Source organism: Taudactylus pleione, unplaced genomic scaffold, assembly GCF_031769625.1.
Source record: "Taudactylus pleione unplaced genomic scaffold, aTauple2 ptg000287l, whole genome shotgun sequence".
Lineage (NCBI taxonomy): Eukaryota > Metazoa > Chordata > Amphibia > Anura > Myobatrachidae > Taudactylus > Taudactylus pleione.
Window position 1 is genome coordinate 130,572 of NW_028284689.1, and position 20,604 is coordinate 151,175.

The 20,604-nt window shown below is 45.4% G+C and overlaps 1 protein-coding gene across 3 annotated transcripts in view; it reads left to right on the top strand.

Moving 5' to 3' along the window:
* The first annotated feature begins 1,270 nt into the window (after positions 1 to 1,270).
* NMNAT1 (nicotinamide nucleotide adenylyltransferase 1) overlaps positions 1,271 to 20,604 on the top strand; it is a 30,258-nt gene continuing 10,924 nt past the window's right edge. The window contains exons 1-4 of one of the 3 annotated variants that reach the window (XM_088482412.1): positions 1,271 to 1,534; positions 18,374 to 18,547; positions 20,026 to 20,209; positions 20,296 to 20,432. In XM_088482412.1, coding sequence (XP_088338538.1) covers positions 1,327 to 1,534; positions 18,374 to 18,547; positions 20,026 to 20,209; positions 20,296 to 20,432 — 703 coding nt within the window. In that variant the 5' untranslated portion in view covers positions 1,271 to 1,326. The remainder of the gene's footprint in view (positions 1,535 to 18,373; positions 18,548 to 20,025; positions 20,210 to 20,295; positions 20,433 to 20,604) is intronic. The other 2 variants (XM_088482413.1, XM_088482411.1) reach the window with 2 other exon arrangements.

Genomic DNA, 20,604 nt, shown 5'->3' on the forward strand with positions numbered 1-20,604 from the left:
TCGCGTGCAGTGACCGCAAGTGACTGGACCATCTGACGAGAGCCGCCGTGAATAATAAAGATTCCTGTGTGTTATGATTGAATTTGGCAATTTGACTTTTATCAAATTTATCTTTTTGGAAATGTGTACTGCTTTTGTCATTTTAATATTGTGGTTGTCTATGTACAGGACGCAGGTGGGGCAGCATTTCAGATTGTAACAAAAACTGTGTGAATAAGCCCCTATAGTATACCACAGCATGAGGGGGATATATGCTTTATTATTTATTTTCCACATTTAGGGCAGTATTCAGTTTGAGCTGAGCCGCGATACTTTTTCTTGGCCCAGACTTTTCGCCTACTTCGCCTGTTTTGCAGGCGGAAAAGTATTGCGCTAGTGCCCGCGTATCCCAGTGTTAAATTTGAAAGTAGGCGAAAATGGCATCCGGCGAAACTGAAACAGGCGGAAAGTACTGTCAGATTTGGTGAAATCAGCCTGACACCCCCCAAAAGATGCATGGACATGGGGGGTACCCCCGAATAGCCCTGCTGAAGGTATTTGGGGTTTTTAAAAGGGGTCAATAGGTGCCGTTTTGAGTTTTTCTACAAGTGGTGAAGAATAGTATTTAGCAAGTTTTTTTGGTTAAAATAACTATTCCCAGCAAATTTCGGGTACTTGAAAATGGGGGTCAGCATATTTAAAAGTTGCTAAAAGTGAAGTTGAAAAAATCGTGAAAAATCCACCTGCCACAAGCACCTGCAATCAAAAAAAACACTGGGGGCATACTTGGGGACCCCCCAGAGTCAAGTTCTCTAGTTTTTAACTTTTTACCCACAATTTTTTTTTTTTGCCCCCCTTTTTCACAATCATTTTTTGGGGTGTCCTTAAGTGTTTTTTGACATTTTTTGACACAGTTTACCTTTGGGGGACTGTCTGAAGGCTGCAGGGGTGTTCCCGCAACATTGTACCCCAAAACCCCAATTCTGCACTTTTTTCCGCCTCCTAATCATAGGCGAAACTTTTCCGCCTATTACATTGCATTGACTCCGCCTAGGTGAAAGTCTTTCAAATTGAATACGTGGTAAAACCAAAACAGGTGAAAATGACGTCATCAGCGAAAAAGTATCGCAAATCCGGGCTTTTCGCCTGAAATTGAATACGGCCCTTATTGCTGCTGGTACCTTCTTCGTTTTTCTGTTTTTGTTGTTGCTGTTTTTGTTAGTTTTTTTTGTAGACAATTTATTGTATTTTATTTTTATTATTTGCAGTTTTGATCATTTTGCCTGCAGAACTCTCTTTATTTTCTCTGTGCGGCCAACTTTCCGCGATCTGTCCTCCGTTGCCCGTATGCTGGGGCTGTCCAGGATAGTTTTATCCCTCTGCCCCCAAATCATCAAGTTCAGACCCGGGGGTCAAAATAAAGTCTGCACTTGGTTGCTTAACAACCACAGGCGCCAACTGACCTGGGGGGGCTCATTAACGCCTCATTGTGATCACCCTGCATGTTCTGGGTCTGGCGGTGACGGCCGAGGAAGGACCGCGCAGTGGGCAGAGGGTGAGTCCCAGTTTTATTATTCTGATATACTTTATTTCTGCACCTTGTAAGTTGTCTTTGTTATGTAATCACGGCAGCTAGTGGGCCCCATTCATCGGTGGTCGCAGAAGCAGCCGCGTCTATTGGCTTTTGCCCGTCTACAACTTTATGCAAATGCAGCCAAAAGTGGAAGGTCTGAGACGCCGACACGTCTGTACGCGCTGTAATACCGATTGGTGCGTCCTTAACACGCCCACTGAACGGCCCATTTTTACTAGTCGCCATCCAGGAGCGCCCATCACAACATTAATGATATCATGTGTCTGCATCGCTAGTATTGCGTGCGGCTCTGAATCAGGCCCACGGGGAGATAATGGACGTAGAACAGACAGATGATACGGTTACACTATAAGAATCTGGCGCTAGATGACAGAACGTTGTAGAATTGGACCAGTCCAGCTGTTCAGCCATTAAAGAGGCGATAACCCCACTGGTGCATTTGTCAGCTGATTGCAATTTAACCGGAGCTGATAAGAATCTAAAGGCCCCCATACACGGTGCGATATAGCAACCGATCCGACGGATTGGAACGATATCGCTGCTATATCGTTCCGTGTGTGGGTATGATATCGGCCGGACCGTACAGCGCTCCTCCAGCTCTTTCTGCATGTTCAGTTGATCTGGAGGAGCAATGTACGATCCCATGCAACGCTATGCCGGTGGGTGAGGGAGGTGGCGGCATATAAGGTGGTCGGCCACCCAATCGCTCCATGTGTGGCGACCGCCCGATATGTCGGCCATCGGATTGGCTGTCGCATTGCAAGGTGCATATTGCACCGTGTATGGGGGCCTTTAGTTTAATCATTTTCCTCTATAGATAGCGATGAGCAGAGGCCCCATTTACAGTGATTTCTGGTCGTATTGGGCTAAGTTGCAGCCCTGCAAAATACTGCGTTCATTTACATGTTAGACTTTAAGCATGACCAAGCCGTTTATACAGGGTTTCCTTATCTGTCTGTTATTAATGTTTGCTATAAGCCCAGTGTAGGTTCAGTGTAAGACCAGCTCATTGGGAGACTATACTATATCACGGGGAATCCTGGCCATCCGCGCAAAAGTTCCTCAAATACCCCATCACCCCTCGCTGCTACCTATACAAGGTTGGGGGACATTTCGAAGCCGAGTAAGGGTACTTAGTGACCTATGTGAAAAGTAATTTTATTCAAATTGTTTGAACTTGTACAAATCCTCAGCGAAGTTTTGTGTAAACAAAAATATAATAAAATAAAATAATTGCTGGTTAATGAGCAGGTGGTAATTTAGACAGGAAAATAGGGACCTATCCAAGGTGTACGGATGCGCCTCCGTTATACGCAGCCTCACTTGGCCTCAGCTGTATATAAACACCGGCCTTCCTGAGTAACCTGAAGGTCACTCAGATGACCGATGGGCACGCAGAGTGATCTGATGCCGCGTCCTAGGACGCACTAGCGGATGACAGAAGCCGTCAGGAGGCGGCTATTTACATTTACAGCTGAAGTGAAGCTGCGTATAGCGGAGGTACATGTGGAGCGTATTTACATAAGGCACACCCCCCGCGGCTGTAGCATAGTTTAGCATCGCTGCTGTGACAATCGCCTGCAGGATATTTCCAGTTCTTTCCTATGGATTGCAAAGGTGCCCATACACGGTGCGATATGTAAAGGTGCCCATACCCGGTGCGATATGTAAAGGCGCCCATACACGGTGCGATATGTAAAGGCGCCCATACACGGTGCGATATGTAAAGGCGCCCATACACTGTGCGATATGTAAAGGCGCCCATACACTGTGCGATATGTAAAGGCGCCCATACACGGTGCGATATGTAAAAGGCGCCCATACACGGTGCGATATGTAAAAGGCGCCCATACACGGTGCGATATGTAAAGGCGCCCATACACGGTGCGATATGTAAAGTTGCCCATACACGGTGCGATATGTAAAGTTGCCCATACACGGTGCGATATGTAAAGGCGCCCATACACGGTGCGATATGTAAAGGCGCCCATACACGGTGCGATATGTAAAGGCGCCCATACACGGTGCGATATGTAAAGTTGCCCATACACGGTGCGATATGTAAAGTTGCCCATACACGGTGCGATATGTAAAGGTGCCCATACACGGTGCGATATGTAAAGGCGGTCCCCGCACACGGAGTGATCCGCTGCCTGACTGTCCAGTATGCCGGCACCCCCCTCCCCGCGCATATCGCTGCATGGGATCATACATCGCATCCCCAGATGAAGTGAGCATGCAGTATGCAGTAAGATGTGGAGGAGCGATGTGCGACCCCACGGGAGCGGCGTCATGTTTATGTAATTTAAAGAAGAAAAAAATTCAGTTGCTATTTGCCAGCACAGTTACAGAGAGGGAGATAAAGTACCAACCAAACAGCTCCTGTCATTGTCCAAACACAGCCTGTAACAAGACAGTTAGGAGCTGATAAGTTGGTACTTTATCTCTCTCCACTTTATCTTTCTCCAAGGCTTAGTATGTCTCCCGTAGAATATATAAGGGTCATTAATGCACAGGATGTATATGTAACAATACACGAGCAGTAAGTGTGCACAGGATGTATATGTAACAATACACGAGCAGTGAGTGTGCACAGGATGTATATGTAACAATACACGAGCAGTAAGTGTGCACAGGATGTATATGTAACAATACACGAGCAGTAAGTGTACACAGGATGTATATGTAACAATACACGAGCAGTAAGTGTGCACAGGATGTATATGTAACAATACACGAGCAGTAAGTGTGCACAGGATGTATATGTAACAATACACGAGCAGTAAGTGTGCACAGAATGTATATGTAACAATACACGAGCAGTAAGTGTGCACAGGATGTATATGTAACAATACACGAGCAGTAAGTGTGCACAGGATGTATATGTAACAATACACGAGCAGTAAGTGTACACAGGATGTATATGTAACAATACACGAGCAGTAAGTGTGCACAGGATGTATATGTAACAATACACGAGCAGTAAGTGTACACAGGATGTATATGTAACAATACACGAGCAGTAAGTGTGCACAGGATGTATATGTAACAATACACGAGCAGTAAGTGTGCACAGGATGTATATGTAACAATACACGAGCAGTAAGTGTACACAGGATGTATATGTAACAATACACGAGCAGTAAGTGTGCACAGGATGTATATGTAACAATACACGAGCAGTAAGTGTGCACAGGATGTATATGTAACAATACACGAGCAGTAAGTGTGCACAGGATGTATATGTAACAATACACGAGCAGTAAGTGTGCACAGGATGTATATGTAACAATACACGAGCAGTAAGTGTGCACAGGATGTATATGTAACAATACACGAGCAGTAAGTGTGCACAGGATGTATATGTAACAATACACGAGCAGTAAGTGTGCACAGGATGTATATGTAACAATACACGAGCAGTAAGTGTGCACAGGATGTATATGTAACAATACACGAGCAGTAAGTGTGCACAGGATGTATATGTAACAATACACGAGCAGTAAGTGTGCACAGGATGTATATGTAACAATACACGAGCAGTAAGTGTGCACAGGATGTATATGTAACAATACACGAGCAGTAAGTGTACACAGGATGTATATGTAACAATACACGAGCAGTAAGTGTGCACAGGATGTATATGTAACAATACACGAGCAGTAAGTGTGCACAGGATGTATATGTAACAATACACGAGCAGTAAGTGTACACAGGATGTATATGTAACAATACACGAGCAGTAAGTGTGCACAGGATGTATATGTAACAATACACGAGCAGTAAGTGTGCACAGGATGTATATGTAACAATACACGAGCAGTAAGTGTACACAGGATGTATATGTAACAATACACGAGCAGTAAGTGTACACAGTATGTATATGTAACAATACACGAGCAGTAAGAGTGCACAGAATGTATATGTAACAATACACGAGCAGTAAGTGTACACAGGATGTATATGTAACAATACACGAGCAGTAAGTGTACACAGGATGTCTATGTAACAATACACAAGCAATAAGTGCACAGGATGTATATGTAACAATACACGAGCAGTAAGTGTGCACAGGATGTATATGTAACAATACACAAGCAATAAGTGCACAGGATGTATATGTAACAATACACGAGCAGTAAGTGTGCACAGGATGTATATGTAACAATACACAAGCAGTAAGTGTGCACAGGATGTATATGTAACAATACACGAGCAGTAAGTGTGCACAGGATGTATATGTAACAATACACGAGCAGTAAGTGTGCACAGGATGTATATGTAACAATACACGAGCAGTAAGTGTGCACAGGATGTATATGTAACAATACACGAGCAGTAAGTGTACACAGGATGTATATGTAACAATACACGAGCAGTAAGTGTGCACAGGATGTATATGTAACAATACACGAGCAGTAAGTGTGCACAGGATGTATATGTAACAATACACGAGCAGTAAGTGTGCACAGGATGTATATGTAACAATACACGAGCAGTAAGTGTGCACAGGATGTATATGTAACAATACACGAGCAGTAAGTGTGCACAGGATGTATATGTAACAATACACGAGCAGTAAGTGTGCACAGGATGTATATGTAACAATACACGAGCAGTAAGTGTGCACAGGATGTATATGTAACAATACACGAGCAGTAAGTGTGCACAGGATGTATATGTAACAATACACGAGCAGTAAGTGTGCACAGGATGTATATGTAACAATACACGAGCAGTAAGTGTGCACAGGATGTATATGTAACAATACACGAGCAGTAAGTGTACACAGGATGTATATGTAACAATACACGAGCAGTAAGTGTGCACAGGATGTATATGTAACAATACACGAGCAGTAAGTGTGCACAGGATGTATATGTAACAATACACGAGCAGTAAGTGTGCACAGGATGTATATGTAACAATACACGAGCAGTAAGTGTACACAGGATGTATATGTAACAATACACGAGCAGTAAGTGTGCACAGGATGTATATGTAACAATACACGAGCAGTAAGTGTGCACAGGATGTATATGTAACAATACACGAGCAGTAAGTGTGCACAGGATGTATATGTAACAATACACGAGCAGTAAGTGTGCACAGGATGTATATGTAACAATACACGAGCAGTAAGTGTACACAGGATGTATATGTAACAATACACGAGCAGTAAGTGTGCACAGGATGTATATGTAACAATACACGAGCAGTAAGTGTGCACAGGATGTATATGTAACAATACACGAGCAGTAAGTGTGCACAGGATGTATATGTAACAATACACGAGCAGTAAGTGTACACAGGATGTATATGTAACAATACACGAGCAGTAAGTGTGCAGAGGATGTATATGTAACAATACACGAGCAGTAAGTGTGCAGAGGATGTATATGTAACAATACACGAGCAGTAAGTGTGCACAGGATGTATATGTAACAATACACGAGCAGTAAGTGTGCACAGGATGTATATGTAACAATACACGAGCAGTAAGTGTGCACAGGATGTTAATGTAACAATACACGAGCAGTAAGTGTGCACAGGATGTATATGTAACAATACACGAGCAGTAAGTGTGCACAGGATGTATATGTAACAATACACGAGAAGTAAGTGTGCACAGGATGTATATGTAACAATACACGAGCAGTAAGTGTGCACAGGATGTATATGTAACAATACACGAGCAGTAAGTGTGCACAGGATGTATATGTAACAATACACGAGCAGTAAGTGTACACAGGATGTATATGTAACAATACACGAGCAGTAAGTGTGCACAGGATGTATATGTAACAATACACGAGCAGTAAGTGTACACAGGATGTATATGTAACAATACACGAGCAGTAAGTGTGCACAGGATGTATATGTAACAATACACGAGCAGTAAGTGCACAGGATGTATATGTAACAATACACGAGCAGTAAGTGTACACAGGATGTATATGTAACAATACACGAGCAGTAAGTGTACACAGGATGTATATGTAACAATACACGAGCAGTAAGTGTGCACAGGATGTATATGTAACAATACACGAGCAGTAAGTGTGCACAGGATGTATATGTAACAATACACGAGCAGTAAGTGTGCACAGGATGTATATGTAACAATACACGAGCAGTAAGTGTGCACAAAATGTATATGTAACAATACACGAGCAGTAAGAGTGCACTGGATGTATATGTAACAATACACGAGCAGTAAGTGTGCACAGGATGTATATGTAACAATACACGAGCAGTAAGTGTGCACAGGATGTATATGTAACAATACACGAGCAGTAAGTGTGCACAGGATGTATATGTAACAATACACGAGCAGTAAGTGTACACAGGATGTATATGTAACAATACACGAGCAGTAAGTGTGCACAGGATGTATATGTAACAATACACGAGCAGTAAGTGTGCACAGGATGTATATGTAACAATACACGAGCAGTAAGTGTGCACAGGATGTATATGTAACAATACACGAGCAGTAAGTGTACACAGGATGTATATGTAACAATACACGAGCAGTAAGTGTACACAGGATGTATATGTAACAATACACGAGCAGTAAGTGTGCACAGGATGTATATGTAACAATACACGAGCAGTAAGTGCACAGGATGTATATGTAACAATACACGAGCAGTAAGTGTGCACAGGATGTATATGTAACAATACACGAGCAGTAAGTGTACACAGGATGTATATGTAACAATACACGAGCAGTAAGTGTACACAGGATGTATATGTAACAATACACGAGCAGTAAGTGTGCACAGGATGTATATGTAACAATACACGAGCAGTAAGTGTACACAGGATGTATATGTAACAATACACGAGCAGTAAGTGTACACAGGATGTATATGTAACAATACACGAGCAGTAAGTGTACACAGGATGTATATGTAACAATACACGAGCAGTAAGTGTACACAGGATGTATATGTAACAATACACGAGCAGTAAGTGTACACAGGATGTATATGTAACAATACACGAGCAGTAAGTGTGCACAGGATGTATATGTAACAATACACGAGCAGTAAGTGTACACAGGATGTATATGTAACAATACACGAGCAGTAAGTGTGCACAGGATGTATATGTAACAATACACGAGCAGTAAGTGTACACAGGATGTATATGTAACAATACACGAGCAGTAAGTGTGCACAGGATGTATATGTAACAATACACGAGCAGTAAGTGTACACAGGATGTATATGTAACAATACACGAGCAGTAAGTGTACACAGGATGTATATGTAACAATACACGAGCAGTAAGTGTACACAGGATGTATATGTAACAATACACGAGCAGTAAGTGTACACAGGATGTATATGTAACAATACACGAGCAGTAAGTGTACACAGGATGTATATGTAACAATACACGAGCAGTAAGTGTGCACAGGATGTATATGTAACAATACACGAGCAGTAAGTGTGCACAGGATGTATATGTAACAATACACGAGCAGTAAGTGTGCACAGGATGTATATGTAACAATACACGAGCAGTAAGTGTACACAGGATGTATATGTAACAATACACGAGCAGTAAGTGTACACAGGATGTATATGTAACAATACACGAGCAGTAAGTGTACACAGGATGTATATGTAACAATACACGAGCAGTAAGTGTGCACAGGATGACGGGTGACTACGCGCTCTGGGGCGATACGGGTCATGTGTATGGCAGGGGTACAGGTGGGGCATATACATACGTGCCTACTTTTGAAAGAACATGTCAGGGAGATTGTGAACCTATGAGCGCTGCGGTAAAGTGGGCTACATCTGAGAGGCGTGTCATACATCTGATGGGTGTGTACTGCTACATCTGAAAGGCATGTCATACATGTGATAGGTGTGTACGGCTACATCTGAGAGGCATATCATACATGATAGGTGTGTACTGCTACATCTGAGAGGCATGTCATACATGTGATAAGTGTGTACTACATCTGAGAGGCATGTCATACATGTGATAAGTGTGTACTGCTACATCTGAGACGTGTCATACATGTGGTAGGTGTGTCATGCATGTAATAGGCATGTACTGCTACATCTGAGAAGCATGTCATACCTGTGAAATGTATGTACTGCTACATCTGAGAGGCATGTCATACATGTGATAGGCCTCTACTGCTACATCTGAGAGGCATGTCATACATGTGAAAGGTGTGTACTGCTACATCTGAGAGGCATATCATACATGTGATAGGCCTGTACTGCTACATCTGAGAGGTGTGTCATACATGTGATAGGCGTGTACTGCTACATCTGAGAGGCGTGTCATACATGTGAAAGGCGTGTACTGCTACATCTGAAAGGCTTGTCATACATGTGATAGGCGTGTACTGTTACATCTGAGAGGCGTGTCATACATGTGATAGGTGTGTACTGCTACATCTGAGATGCATGTCATACATGTGATGGGCGTTGTACTGCTACATCTGAGAGGCGTGTCATACATGTTATAGGTGTGTACCGCTACATTTGAGAGGTGTGTCATACATGTGATAGGTGTGTACGGCTACATCTGAGAGGTGTGTCATACATGTGATGAGCATGTACTGCTACATCTGAGAGGAGTGTCATACATGTTATAGGTGTGTAATGCTACATCTTAGATACATGTGATAGGTGTGTACTGCTTCATCTGAGAGGCATGTCATACATGTGATAGGTGTGTACAGCTACATCTGAGAGATTTGTCATACATGTGATGGGCGTGTACTGCTTCATCTGAGAGGCGTGTCATACATGTGATAGGTGTGTAATGCTACATCTGAGATACATGTGATAGGTGTGTACTGCTACATCTGAGAGGCATGTCATACATGTGATAGGTGTGTACAGCTACATCTGAGAGGTGTGTCATACATGTTATAGGTGTGTACTGCTACATCTGAGAGGTGTGTCATACATGTTATAGGTGTGTACTGCTACATCTGAGTGGTGTGTTATACATGTGCTAGGCGTGTACTGCTACATCTGAGAGGCGTGTCATACATGTGATAGGCGTGTACTGCTACATCTCAGAGGCGTGTCATAATACTGACTTACATCCATATGTAACCATGCCCCAAAGCAGTTAGTAAGATCTATTTGTTGATGATAGTAACACACTGATACTTATCAGAAAATGCATGTAACCATAGGGATCATTGTACCTTATACCCAATGCAGGGAGATTATACTAATGATCACATTTGAATGTACTGTGTAATATATATATATATATATATATATATATATATATATGTTTTTTGTTAATATAACAGCTACATAATGGGGTAAGGTGCAATCAGGGAAATTATTAGACTCTTCAGGGAGTCAGGGAGATTGCTGCTATGTCAGGGAGACAGGGAGATTGCTGCTATGTCAGGGAGACAGTGAGATTGCTGCTATGTCAGGGAGATTGCTGCTATGTCAGGGAGATTGCTGCTATGTCAGGGAGATTGCTGCTATGTCAGGGAGATTGCTGCTATGTCAGGGAGATTTCTGTTATGTCAGGGAGATTTCTGCTATGTCAGGGAGATTGCTGCTATGTCAGGGAGATTGCTGCTATGTCAGGGAGATTGCTGCTATGTCAGGGAGATTGCTGCTATGTCAGGGAGTCAGGGAGATTAATACTATTTCAGGGAGTCGGGGAGATTGCTGCTATGTCAGGGAGATTTCTGCTATGTCAGGGAGATTTCTGCTATGTCAGGGAGACAGGGAGATTACTGCTATGTCAGGGAGTCAGGGAGATTGCTGTTGTGTCAGGGAGATTACTGCTATGTCAGGGAGATTGCTGCTATGTCAGGGAGATTGCTGCTATGTCAGGGAGATTTCTGCTATGTCAGGGAGAAAGGGAGATTTCTGCTATGTCAGGGAGTCAGGGAGATTGCTGTTATGTCAGGGAGACAGGGAGATTGCTGCTATGTCAGGGAGATTGCTGCTATGTCAGGGAGAAAGGGAGATTTCTGCTATGTCAGGGAGATTGCTGCTATGTCAGGGAGATTGCTGCTATGTCAGGGCGAAAGGGAGATTTCTGCTATGTCAGGGAGATTGCTGCTATGTCAGGGAGTCAGGGAGATTGCTGCTATGTCAGGGAGTCAGGGAGATTGCTGCTATGTCAGGGAGTCAGGGAGATTGCTGCTATGTCAGGGAGATTGCTGCTATGTCAGGGAGACAGGGAGATTGCTGCTATGTCATGGAGATTGCTGCTATGTCAGGGAGATTTCTGCTATGTCAGGGAGTCAGGGAGATTTCTGCTATGTCAGGGAGATTACTACTATTTCAGGGAGTCGGGGAGATTGCTGCTATGTCAGGGAGATTGCTGCTATGTCAGGGAGATTGCTGCTATGTCAGGGAGATTTCTGCTATGTCAGGGAGATTTCTGCTATGTCAGGGAGACAGGGAGATTACTGCTATGTCAGGGAGATTGCTGCTATGTCAGGGAGAAAGGGAGATTTCTGCTATGTCGGAGTCAAGGAGATTTGCTGCTATGTCAGGGAGTCAGGAAGATTGCTGCTTGTCAGGGAGACAGGGAGATTGCTGCTATGTCAGGGAGACAGGGAGATTGCTGCTATGTCAGGGAGATTGCTGCTATGTCAGGGAGTCAGGGAGATTGCTGCTATGTCAGGGAGTCCGGGAGATTGCTGCTATGTCAGGGAGTCAGGGAGATTGCTGCTATGTCAGGGAGTCAGGGAGATTGCTGCTATGTCAGGGAGACAGGGAGATTGCTGCTATGTCAGGGAGTCAGCTGCTATGTCAGGGAGATTGCTGCTGTATCAGGGAGATTGCTGCTGTGTCAGGGAGACAGGGAGATTGCTGCTATGTCAGGGAGATTGCTGCTATGTCAGGGAGATTGCTGCTATGTCAGGGAGATTGCTGCTATGTCAGGGAGATTTCTGCTATGTCAGGGAGATTGCTGCTATGTCAGGGAGATTGCTGCTATGTCAGGGAGATTGCTGCTATGTCAGGGAGATTGCTGCTATGTCAGGGAGATTGCTGCTATGTCAGGGAGATTGCTGCTATGTCAGGGAGTCAGGGAGATTTCTGCTATGTCAGGGAGACAGGGAGATTAATACTATTTCAGGGAGTCGGGGAGATTGCTGCTTTGTCAGGGAGATTGCTGCTTTGTCAGGGAGATTGCTGCTTTGTCAGGGAGATTTCTGCTATGTCAGGGAGATTTCTGCTATGTCAGGGAGACAGGGAGATTGCTGCTATGTCAGGGAGTCAGCTGCTATGTCAGGGAGATTGCTGCTGTATCAGGGAGATTGCTGCTGTGTCAGGGAGACAGGGAGATTGCTGCTATGTCAGGGAGATTGCTGCTATGTCAGGGAGATTGCTGCTATGTCAGGGAGATTGCTGCTATGTCAGGGAGATTTCTGCTATGTCAGGGAGATTTCTGCTATGTCAGGGAGATTGCTGCTATGTCAGGGAGATTGCTGCTATGTCAGGGAGATTGCTGCTATGTCAGGGAGATTGCTGCTATGTCAGGGAGTCAGGGAGATTTCTGCTATGTCAGGGAGACAGGGAGATTAATACTATTTCAGGGAGTCGGGGAGATTGCTGCTTTGTCAGGGAGATTGCTGCTTTGTCAGGGAGATTGCTGCTTTGTCAGGGAGATTGCTGCTTTGTCAGGGAGATTTCTGCTATGTCAGGGAGACAGGGAGATTACTGCTATGTCAGGGAGTCAGGGAGATTGCTGTTGTGTCAGGGAGATTACTGCTATGTCAGGGAGATTGCTGCTATGTCAGGGAGATTGCTGCTATGTCAGGGAGACAGGGAGATTGCTGCTATGTCAGGGAGATTGCTGCTATGTCAGGGAGATTGCTGCTATGTCAGGGAGATTGCTGCTATGTCAGGGAGATTTCTGCTATGTCAGGGAGATTTCTGCTATGTCAGGGAGATTGCTGCTATGTCAGGGAGATTGCTGCTATGTCAGGGAGATTGCTGCTATGTCAGGGAGATTGCTGCTATGTCAGGGAGATTGCTGCTATGTCAGGGAGATTGCTGCTATGTCAGGGAGTCAGGGAGATTTCTGCTATGTCAGGGAGACAGGGAGATTAATACTATTTCAGGGAGTCGGGGAGATTGCTGCTTTGTCAGGGAGATTGCTGCTTTGTCAGGGAGATTGCTGCTTTGTCAGGGAGATTGCTGCTTTGTCAGGGAGATTTCTGCTATGTCAGGGAGATTTCTGCTATGTCAGGGAGACAGGGAGATTGCTGCTATGTCAGGGAGTCAGCTGCTATGTCAGGGAGATTGCTGCTGTATCAGGGAGATTGCTGCTGTGTCAGGGAGACAGGGAGATTGCTGCTATGTCAGGGAGATTGCTGCTATGTCAGGGAGATTGCTGCTATGTCAGGGAGATTGCTGCTATGTCAGGGAGATTTCTGCTATGTCAGGGAGATTTCTGCTATGTCAGGGAGATTTCTGCTATGTCAGGGAGATTGCTGCTATGTCAGGGAGATTGCTGCTATGTCAGGGAGATTGCTGCTATGTCAGGGAGATTGCTGCTATGTCAGGGAGTCAGGGAGATTTCTGCTATGTCAGGGAGACAGGGAGATTAATACTATTTCAGGGAGTCGGGGAGATTGCTGCTTTGTCAGGGAGATTGCTGCTTTGTCAGGGAGATTTCTGCTATGTCAGGGAGATTTCTGCTATGTCAGGGAGACAGGGAGATTACTGCTATGTCAGGGAGTCAGGGAGATTGCTGTTGTGTCAGGGAGATTACTGCTATGTCAGGGAGATTGCTGCTATGTCAGGGAGATTGCTGCTATGTCAGGGAGATTTCTGCTATGTCAGGGAGAAAGGGAGATTTCTGCTATGTCAGGGAGATTGCTGCTATGTCAGGGAGAAAGGGAGATTGCTGCTATGTCAGGGAGTCAGGGAGATTGCTGCTATGTCAGGGAGATTGCTGCTATGTCAGGGAGACAGGGAGATTGCTGCTATGTCAGGGAGACAGGGAGATTGCTGCTATGTCATGGAGATTGCTGCTATGTCAGGGAGATTTCTGCTATGTCAGGGAGTCAGGGAGATTTCTGCTATGTCAGGGAGATTACTACTATTTCAGGGAGTCGGGGAGATTGCTGCTATGTCAGGGAGATTGCTGCTATGTCAGGGAGATTTCTGCTATGTCAGGGAGTCAGGGAGATTTCTGCTATGTCAGGGAGACAGGGAGATTACTGCTATGTCAGGGAGATTGCTGCTATGTCAGGGAGAAAGGGAGATTTCTGCTATGTCGGAGTCAAGGAGATTTGCTGCTATGTCAGGGAGTCAGGAAGATTGCTGCTTGTCAGGGAGACAGGGAGATTGCTGCTATGTCAGGGAGACAGGGAGATTGCTGCTATGTCAGGGAGATTGCTGCTATGTCAGGGAGTCAGGGAGATTGCTGCTATGTCAGGGAGTCAGGGAGATTGCTGCTATGTCAGGGAGTCAGGGAGATTGCTGCTATGTCAGGGAGTCAGGGAGATTGCTGCTATGTCAGGGAGACAGGGAGATTGCTGCTATGTCAGGGAGTCAGCTGCTATGTCAGGGAGATTGCTGCTGTATCAGGGAGATTGCTGCTGTATCAGGGAGATTGCTGCTGTGTCAGGGAGACAGGGAGATTGCTGCTATGTCAGGGAGATTGCTGCTATGTCAGTGAGATTTCTGCTATGTCAGGGAGACGGGGAGATTACTGCTATGTCAGGGAGATTTCTGCTATGTCAGGGAGATTTCTGCTATGTCAGGGAGATTGCTGCTACAGTATGTCAGGGAGACAGGGAGATTGCTGCTATGTCAGGGAGATTGCTGCTATGTTAGGGAGATTGCTGCTATGTCAGGGAGACGGTGAGATTGCTGCTCTTTCAGGGAGTCAGGGAGATTTCTGCTATGTCAGGGAGTTAGGGAGATTGCTGCTATGTCAGGGAGATTTCTGCTGAGTCAGGGAGATTTCTGTTATGTCAGGGAGACGGAGAGTACTGCTATGTCAGGGAGTCAGGGAAATTGCTGCTGTGTCAGGGAGATTACTGCTATGTCAGGGAGTCAGGGAAATTGCTGCTGTGTCAGGGAGATTACTGCTATGTCAGGGAGTTAGGGAGATTGCTGCTGTGTCAGGGAGATTGCTGCTGTGTCAGGGAGATTTCTGCTATGTCAGGGAGATTTCTGCTATGTCAGGGAGAATGGGAGATTTCTGCTATGTCAGGGAGATTGCTGCTATGTCAGGGAGATTGCTGCTATGTCAGGGAGTCAGGGAGATTGCTGCTATGTCAGGGAGTCAGGGAGATTGCTGCTATGTCAGGGAGACAGGGAGATTGCTGCTATGTCAGGGAGTCAGGGAGATTGCTGCTATGTCAGGGAGATTGCTGCTACAGTGTGTCAGGGAAACAGGGAGATTGCTGCTATGTCAGGGAGTCAGAGAGATTTCTGCTATGTCAGGGAATCAGAGAGATTTCTGCTATGTCAGGGAGATTGCTGCTATGTCAGGGAGACGGGGAGATTGCTGCTATGTCAGGGAGACGGGGAGATTGCTGCTATGTCAGGGAGTCAGAGAGATTGCTGCTATGTCAGGGAGTCAGAGAGATTTCTGCTATGTCAGGGAGACAGGGAGATTGCTGCTATGTCAGGGAGACGGGGAGATTGCTGCTATGTCAGGGAGATGGGGAGATTGCTGCTATGTCAGGGAGATGGGGAGATTGCTGCTATGTCAGGGAGACGGGGAGATTGCTGCTATGTCAGGGAGACGGGGAGATTTCTGCTATGTCAGGGAGTCTCCCTGACAATGAGGGAGAGTTAGCAAGTATGCGCGTATATGAGGCCTTTCCTGATTTTACATGGTGCCCAAAGTGGCCATAGAATGAGCTAAGTAGCTTCCCTGACGTTGTTACCCATGGGTAGGTGGATGTAAAACATATGTATGTAAGATAAGGACATGAACACATATTGCACATGTAATAATAAAGGCAGCCGGCAATGTGCATATGCTGGAAGGAGTTATATGAGGCCCAAGGCTCTGTCCCATCCGCCCTAAGGATGCACAGGGCCAGACACCCACAGACTGCGCTGACCTATAGTGTCCGGACTTGCGGCTTCCTATTGTCTCATTGGTCACATTCCCGCGCCCCCGGGCTCCGCCGCAGTATTCTTATTTTCTGAATTTACAATCCCACATTTCCCAGCCTATGCCCCATAGTACCACGTAGGGCAATCCTGTCACCCCGATCTCTGCGGGACCCTTCCTGCCTGCTGAGAGACCCACACCCCAGGTCTGCCGCCTGCACCACTCCATCAATGTTCTGCATTACACACCTCTGTGGTTTTCCACTCATTTGGGGACATCGGGGAGACTTACGGGGCTCCACATTATGCAGCACAGACGTTGGATCAGTCACTTTAATGCCGTGATGAAATGATTGCTCATTATTGGCTGTTGTTGCTCCTTCCTACCTCTCACCCATTTCCCGGCCTGGTGTGTTGTGTGTAGGGGTCATTGTGTGTATGATGTGTACAGTGTCTTGTGTAACCTCCCCAAGCAGACTGTATTACAACACTAATCATTGTGTCATGCCAAAGTGTAACTCTGACCAGCGACAAAGGTCACTCTCTGTACAATGCTATACACTGACCATAGCTATCCGAGACCTTAAAGGGACATTTACACATACATAAAGAAAGAAAAAGCCAGATTTCTGTATTATATTTGTATTTATTTACGTTGTCCTTAATCCCCATAAGGAGGACTGAGGGAGGTCACACCCCGAGTCTCTGTTATCCCCCAAACAGACTCTCTCATTACCTGCCCCAAACGTTATCCTACTCTGGGACGTTACTAGCGCACAGATGTCTTATTTAGTGGCGTTCCCACAGTGATCCTACTCTGGGACGTTACTAGCGCACAGACGTCTTATTTAGTGGCGTTCCCACAGTGATCCTGCTCTAGGACGTTACTAGCGCACAGATGTGTTATTTAGTGGCGTTCCCACAGTGATCCTACACCGGGACGTTACCAGCGCACAGACGTCTTATTTAGTGGCGTTTCCACAGTGATCCTACTTCGGAACGTTACTAGCGCACAGACGTCTTATTTAGTGGCGTTCCCACAGTGATCCTACTCCGGAACGTTACTAGCGCACAGACGTCTTATTTGGTGGCGTTCCCACAGTGATCCTACTCCGGGACGTTACTAGTGTACCGATGTACCTGTAGCATGTAATATGAGCTGCACATTAGGTCTGGTAGTACTGCTATCTGTAGGAGAGTAGAAGGAAACTGACATAGGATAATGAAAGTGAATATTACTGTCATAATGGTCGGCTCTAAGGAAGATATTTTGCAACATTCTGTAATGTAATATCCTGTTTGCTGACTACATCCTACGTTACATTTGTAGTTTCTATCACAAGACTTGCACTCTCCCTGTCCTCCATCACATCCATTAGGTGCCACTGAACTGAGTGTGTCTCTTCTCTATCTCCTCTCATACCTGCCCTGTGCCTGTTCGTTTGGTGGCCTGGGCTGATCTCCTGGCATATCGCTGCCTCGTGTTGTAGTAATAGAATAGAACATTTATTCTCATCCCTCTTGTTTTGGAGGATTTCTGCCTGGGTAAGCAGGTGAGATAATTACTGACCCAGCAATACAGATTAGCTCACCTGTGCATGATCCCCAAAACATAAGCTGCTGCTGGTGGTACCTGAGGACTGGAGTTGAGAACCCCTGGAGTAGACATTTATGGTATTATTATGTAGATCATCCCGATAGGATTATAATATAACCCAAGATCTTTGGTCCATTGTCTCCTTTCCAGCTTGTACAAGAAACCCCGACGCCGTCCACTTGAATTCCTGGCTGTTGGGAGAGGACATGGAGAAGGCGGATGACCTGACGGAGGTGGTACTGCTGGCCACCGGCTCTTTTAACCCCATCACTGTAATGCACCTGCGTCTGTTTGAACTGGCCCGTGACTATCTGCAAGGAACAGGTACATAAAAACAGAGGGGACGGGATGTAATAGGGTTCCAGTTTTTTTGCGAGTTGTCCTGCAACGTGCACAATGTAATAGAGTAGATATTTCAGTGTTACAGTCCTTTCGCATTCGAGTTAAACTGCAGTGAGATTCTATGTTTAAAAATATATGTAAATAAAATGATGTGGGGTTCCCCCGTAAAAGCACAAACAACACCGGGCTCGGTGAGCCAGTCCTGCTTGTGGAAATACAGGGGACAAAATGAGTAGGAGTCCCCTGTATTTTTCATAACCAGCACCGGACTCTCTCTAGCGGGGGTATAATGTTACAGCCGGGGTACCCTTTGACCCAATAAAGGGGTTCTCCCTTTTCAGGGCACACCAGGCCGGGGCTATGCACGGCACCCCTGGGAGGTGGGTGTCTGGTTGATTGTGTAAAATATAGAATTAATAATATTGCCTTTTACCGTAGAACTAGAGGTCCCAGCAAGCATCCCCCGCATGCTGATATTTGGAGTATCACAAGTACCAGCAGGCGGGGTATTAAGGACCCTCTGGTACCTCTAGTTCACCTGCAAAAGAAATATTAAAATAATACAAAGGACACACATACCGTGAAAGTACAAGTTTATTGCACTCACACTAACACATAGCTATAATCCCTGTAGCCATTCACGTCCTGTTCTCCATGTAGCATCCATGACACCTGAAAAAACAGAGCCCACAGACAGGTTCCCTCCTCTAAGGATGGTACCTCGCGAATGAGGGCTCAGCCACGGCGTTTCACCCCCGCTAGAAAGAGTCCAGTGCTGGTTGCGGAGAATACGGGGAACCCCTACTCATTTTGTCTCCCGTATTTCCACAACCAGGACTGGCTCACAGCTAATTCTTAAAATACAGGGGGAACCTACGGGGCTGATTATGCTTGTGGGGGGAGGGGCATCATATATATATATATATATATATATATATGTTTATATTATATAATTTATTTATTTTTTTACCTATTTACTTGCTTTTACAAAGAAGCCTTCACGGATCACACTGATCTGTGAAGGTTTCTCTCTAACGCACCTGCTCGCTAACCTGAGGCAGGTCTATTTATTTCCGTGTTTTGCCGCACACATTTTGTGCGTCTTTGCAACTCGGACCCTGTTATAGGGCGAGTTATATGTTCACAATGGCAGAATATCTGGCTGCGTGTTTTGCCATGGCGAGTTGTGGGAATGCCAGATAAAATGCGGATTCGCATGTTCTCTCATTCTATTACATTGTCCGAGGTTTACAGCTAAACTCAGACCCTATGACATTTGGCCCAGGATCTCTGTATGATGCAGAGTGTAGACCAGGGTGAGTCTGTTGTGCACTCAGAAAAGCCTCATGCAGTCAGTGTGGGTGCATCGCTTAGCTGGTGTGATCAGGGATGCTGTGTGCTGGTGTAATGTTATTTGTACACTGTAAATACATCTTCTGAAAACGTACTTTCTGGCACAGGAAGATACAAGGTCGTGAAGGGCATCATATCTCCGGTGAGTGATGGGTACAAGAAGAAAGGACTTGTGGAGGGGTCTCACCGGCTGGCTATGGCACAACTGGCCACCGAGAGTTCTGATTGGATAGAGGTGGATACCTGGGAATGTACCAAGAAGGAATGGACGGAGACCGTGCTGGCATTAAGGTAACCGGGAGCCACGGTAGTGATGTACGTCTTCCCATAGGATGAAAGGCTGATGAGAGATATTTATGGGTTTGTGTCCCCTCTAGACATCACCAGCAGCAGCAGGTTGTATGTGCCGACACTGGCCGGGGCCAGAAAAAAACTGGCTACAAGAAGGGTCACAAGAGGAAGAGACACAACAGCTGCCAAGACGTCACCGACTATAACTGTCCAGAGAGTAAAGGTATTATATTGGTCTTCCAGGTTACCTCTTGTAGTCCCTTCAAGGTGTGATCTTATTGCATCCTGGAAATAACGTCACATATTAAGCCAAAAGCAATAAGGCCCACCTGCAATCCTTCCCATTCTTGTAGTTGAAGTGGCCCCAACGCCCCACTCTGTGGGCTCAGCTGTCA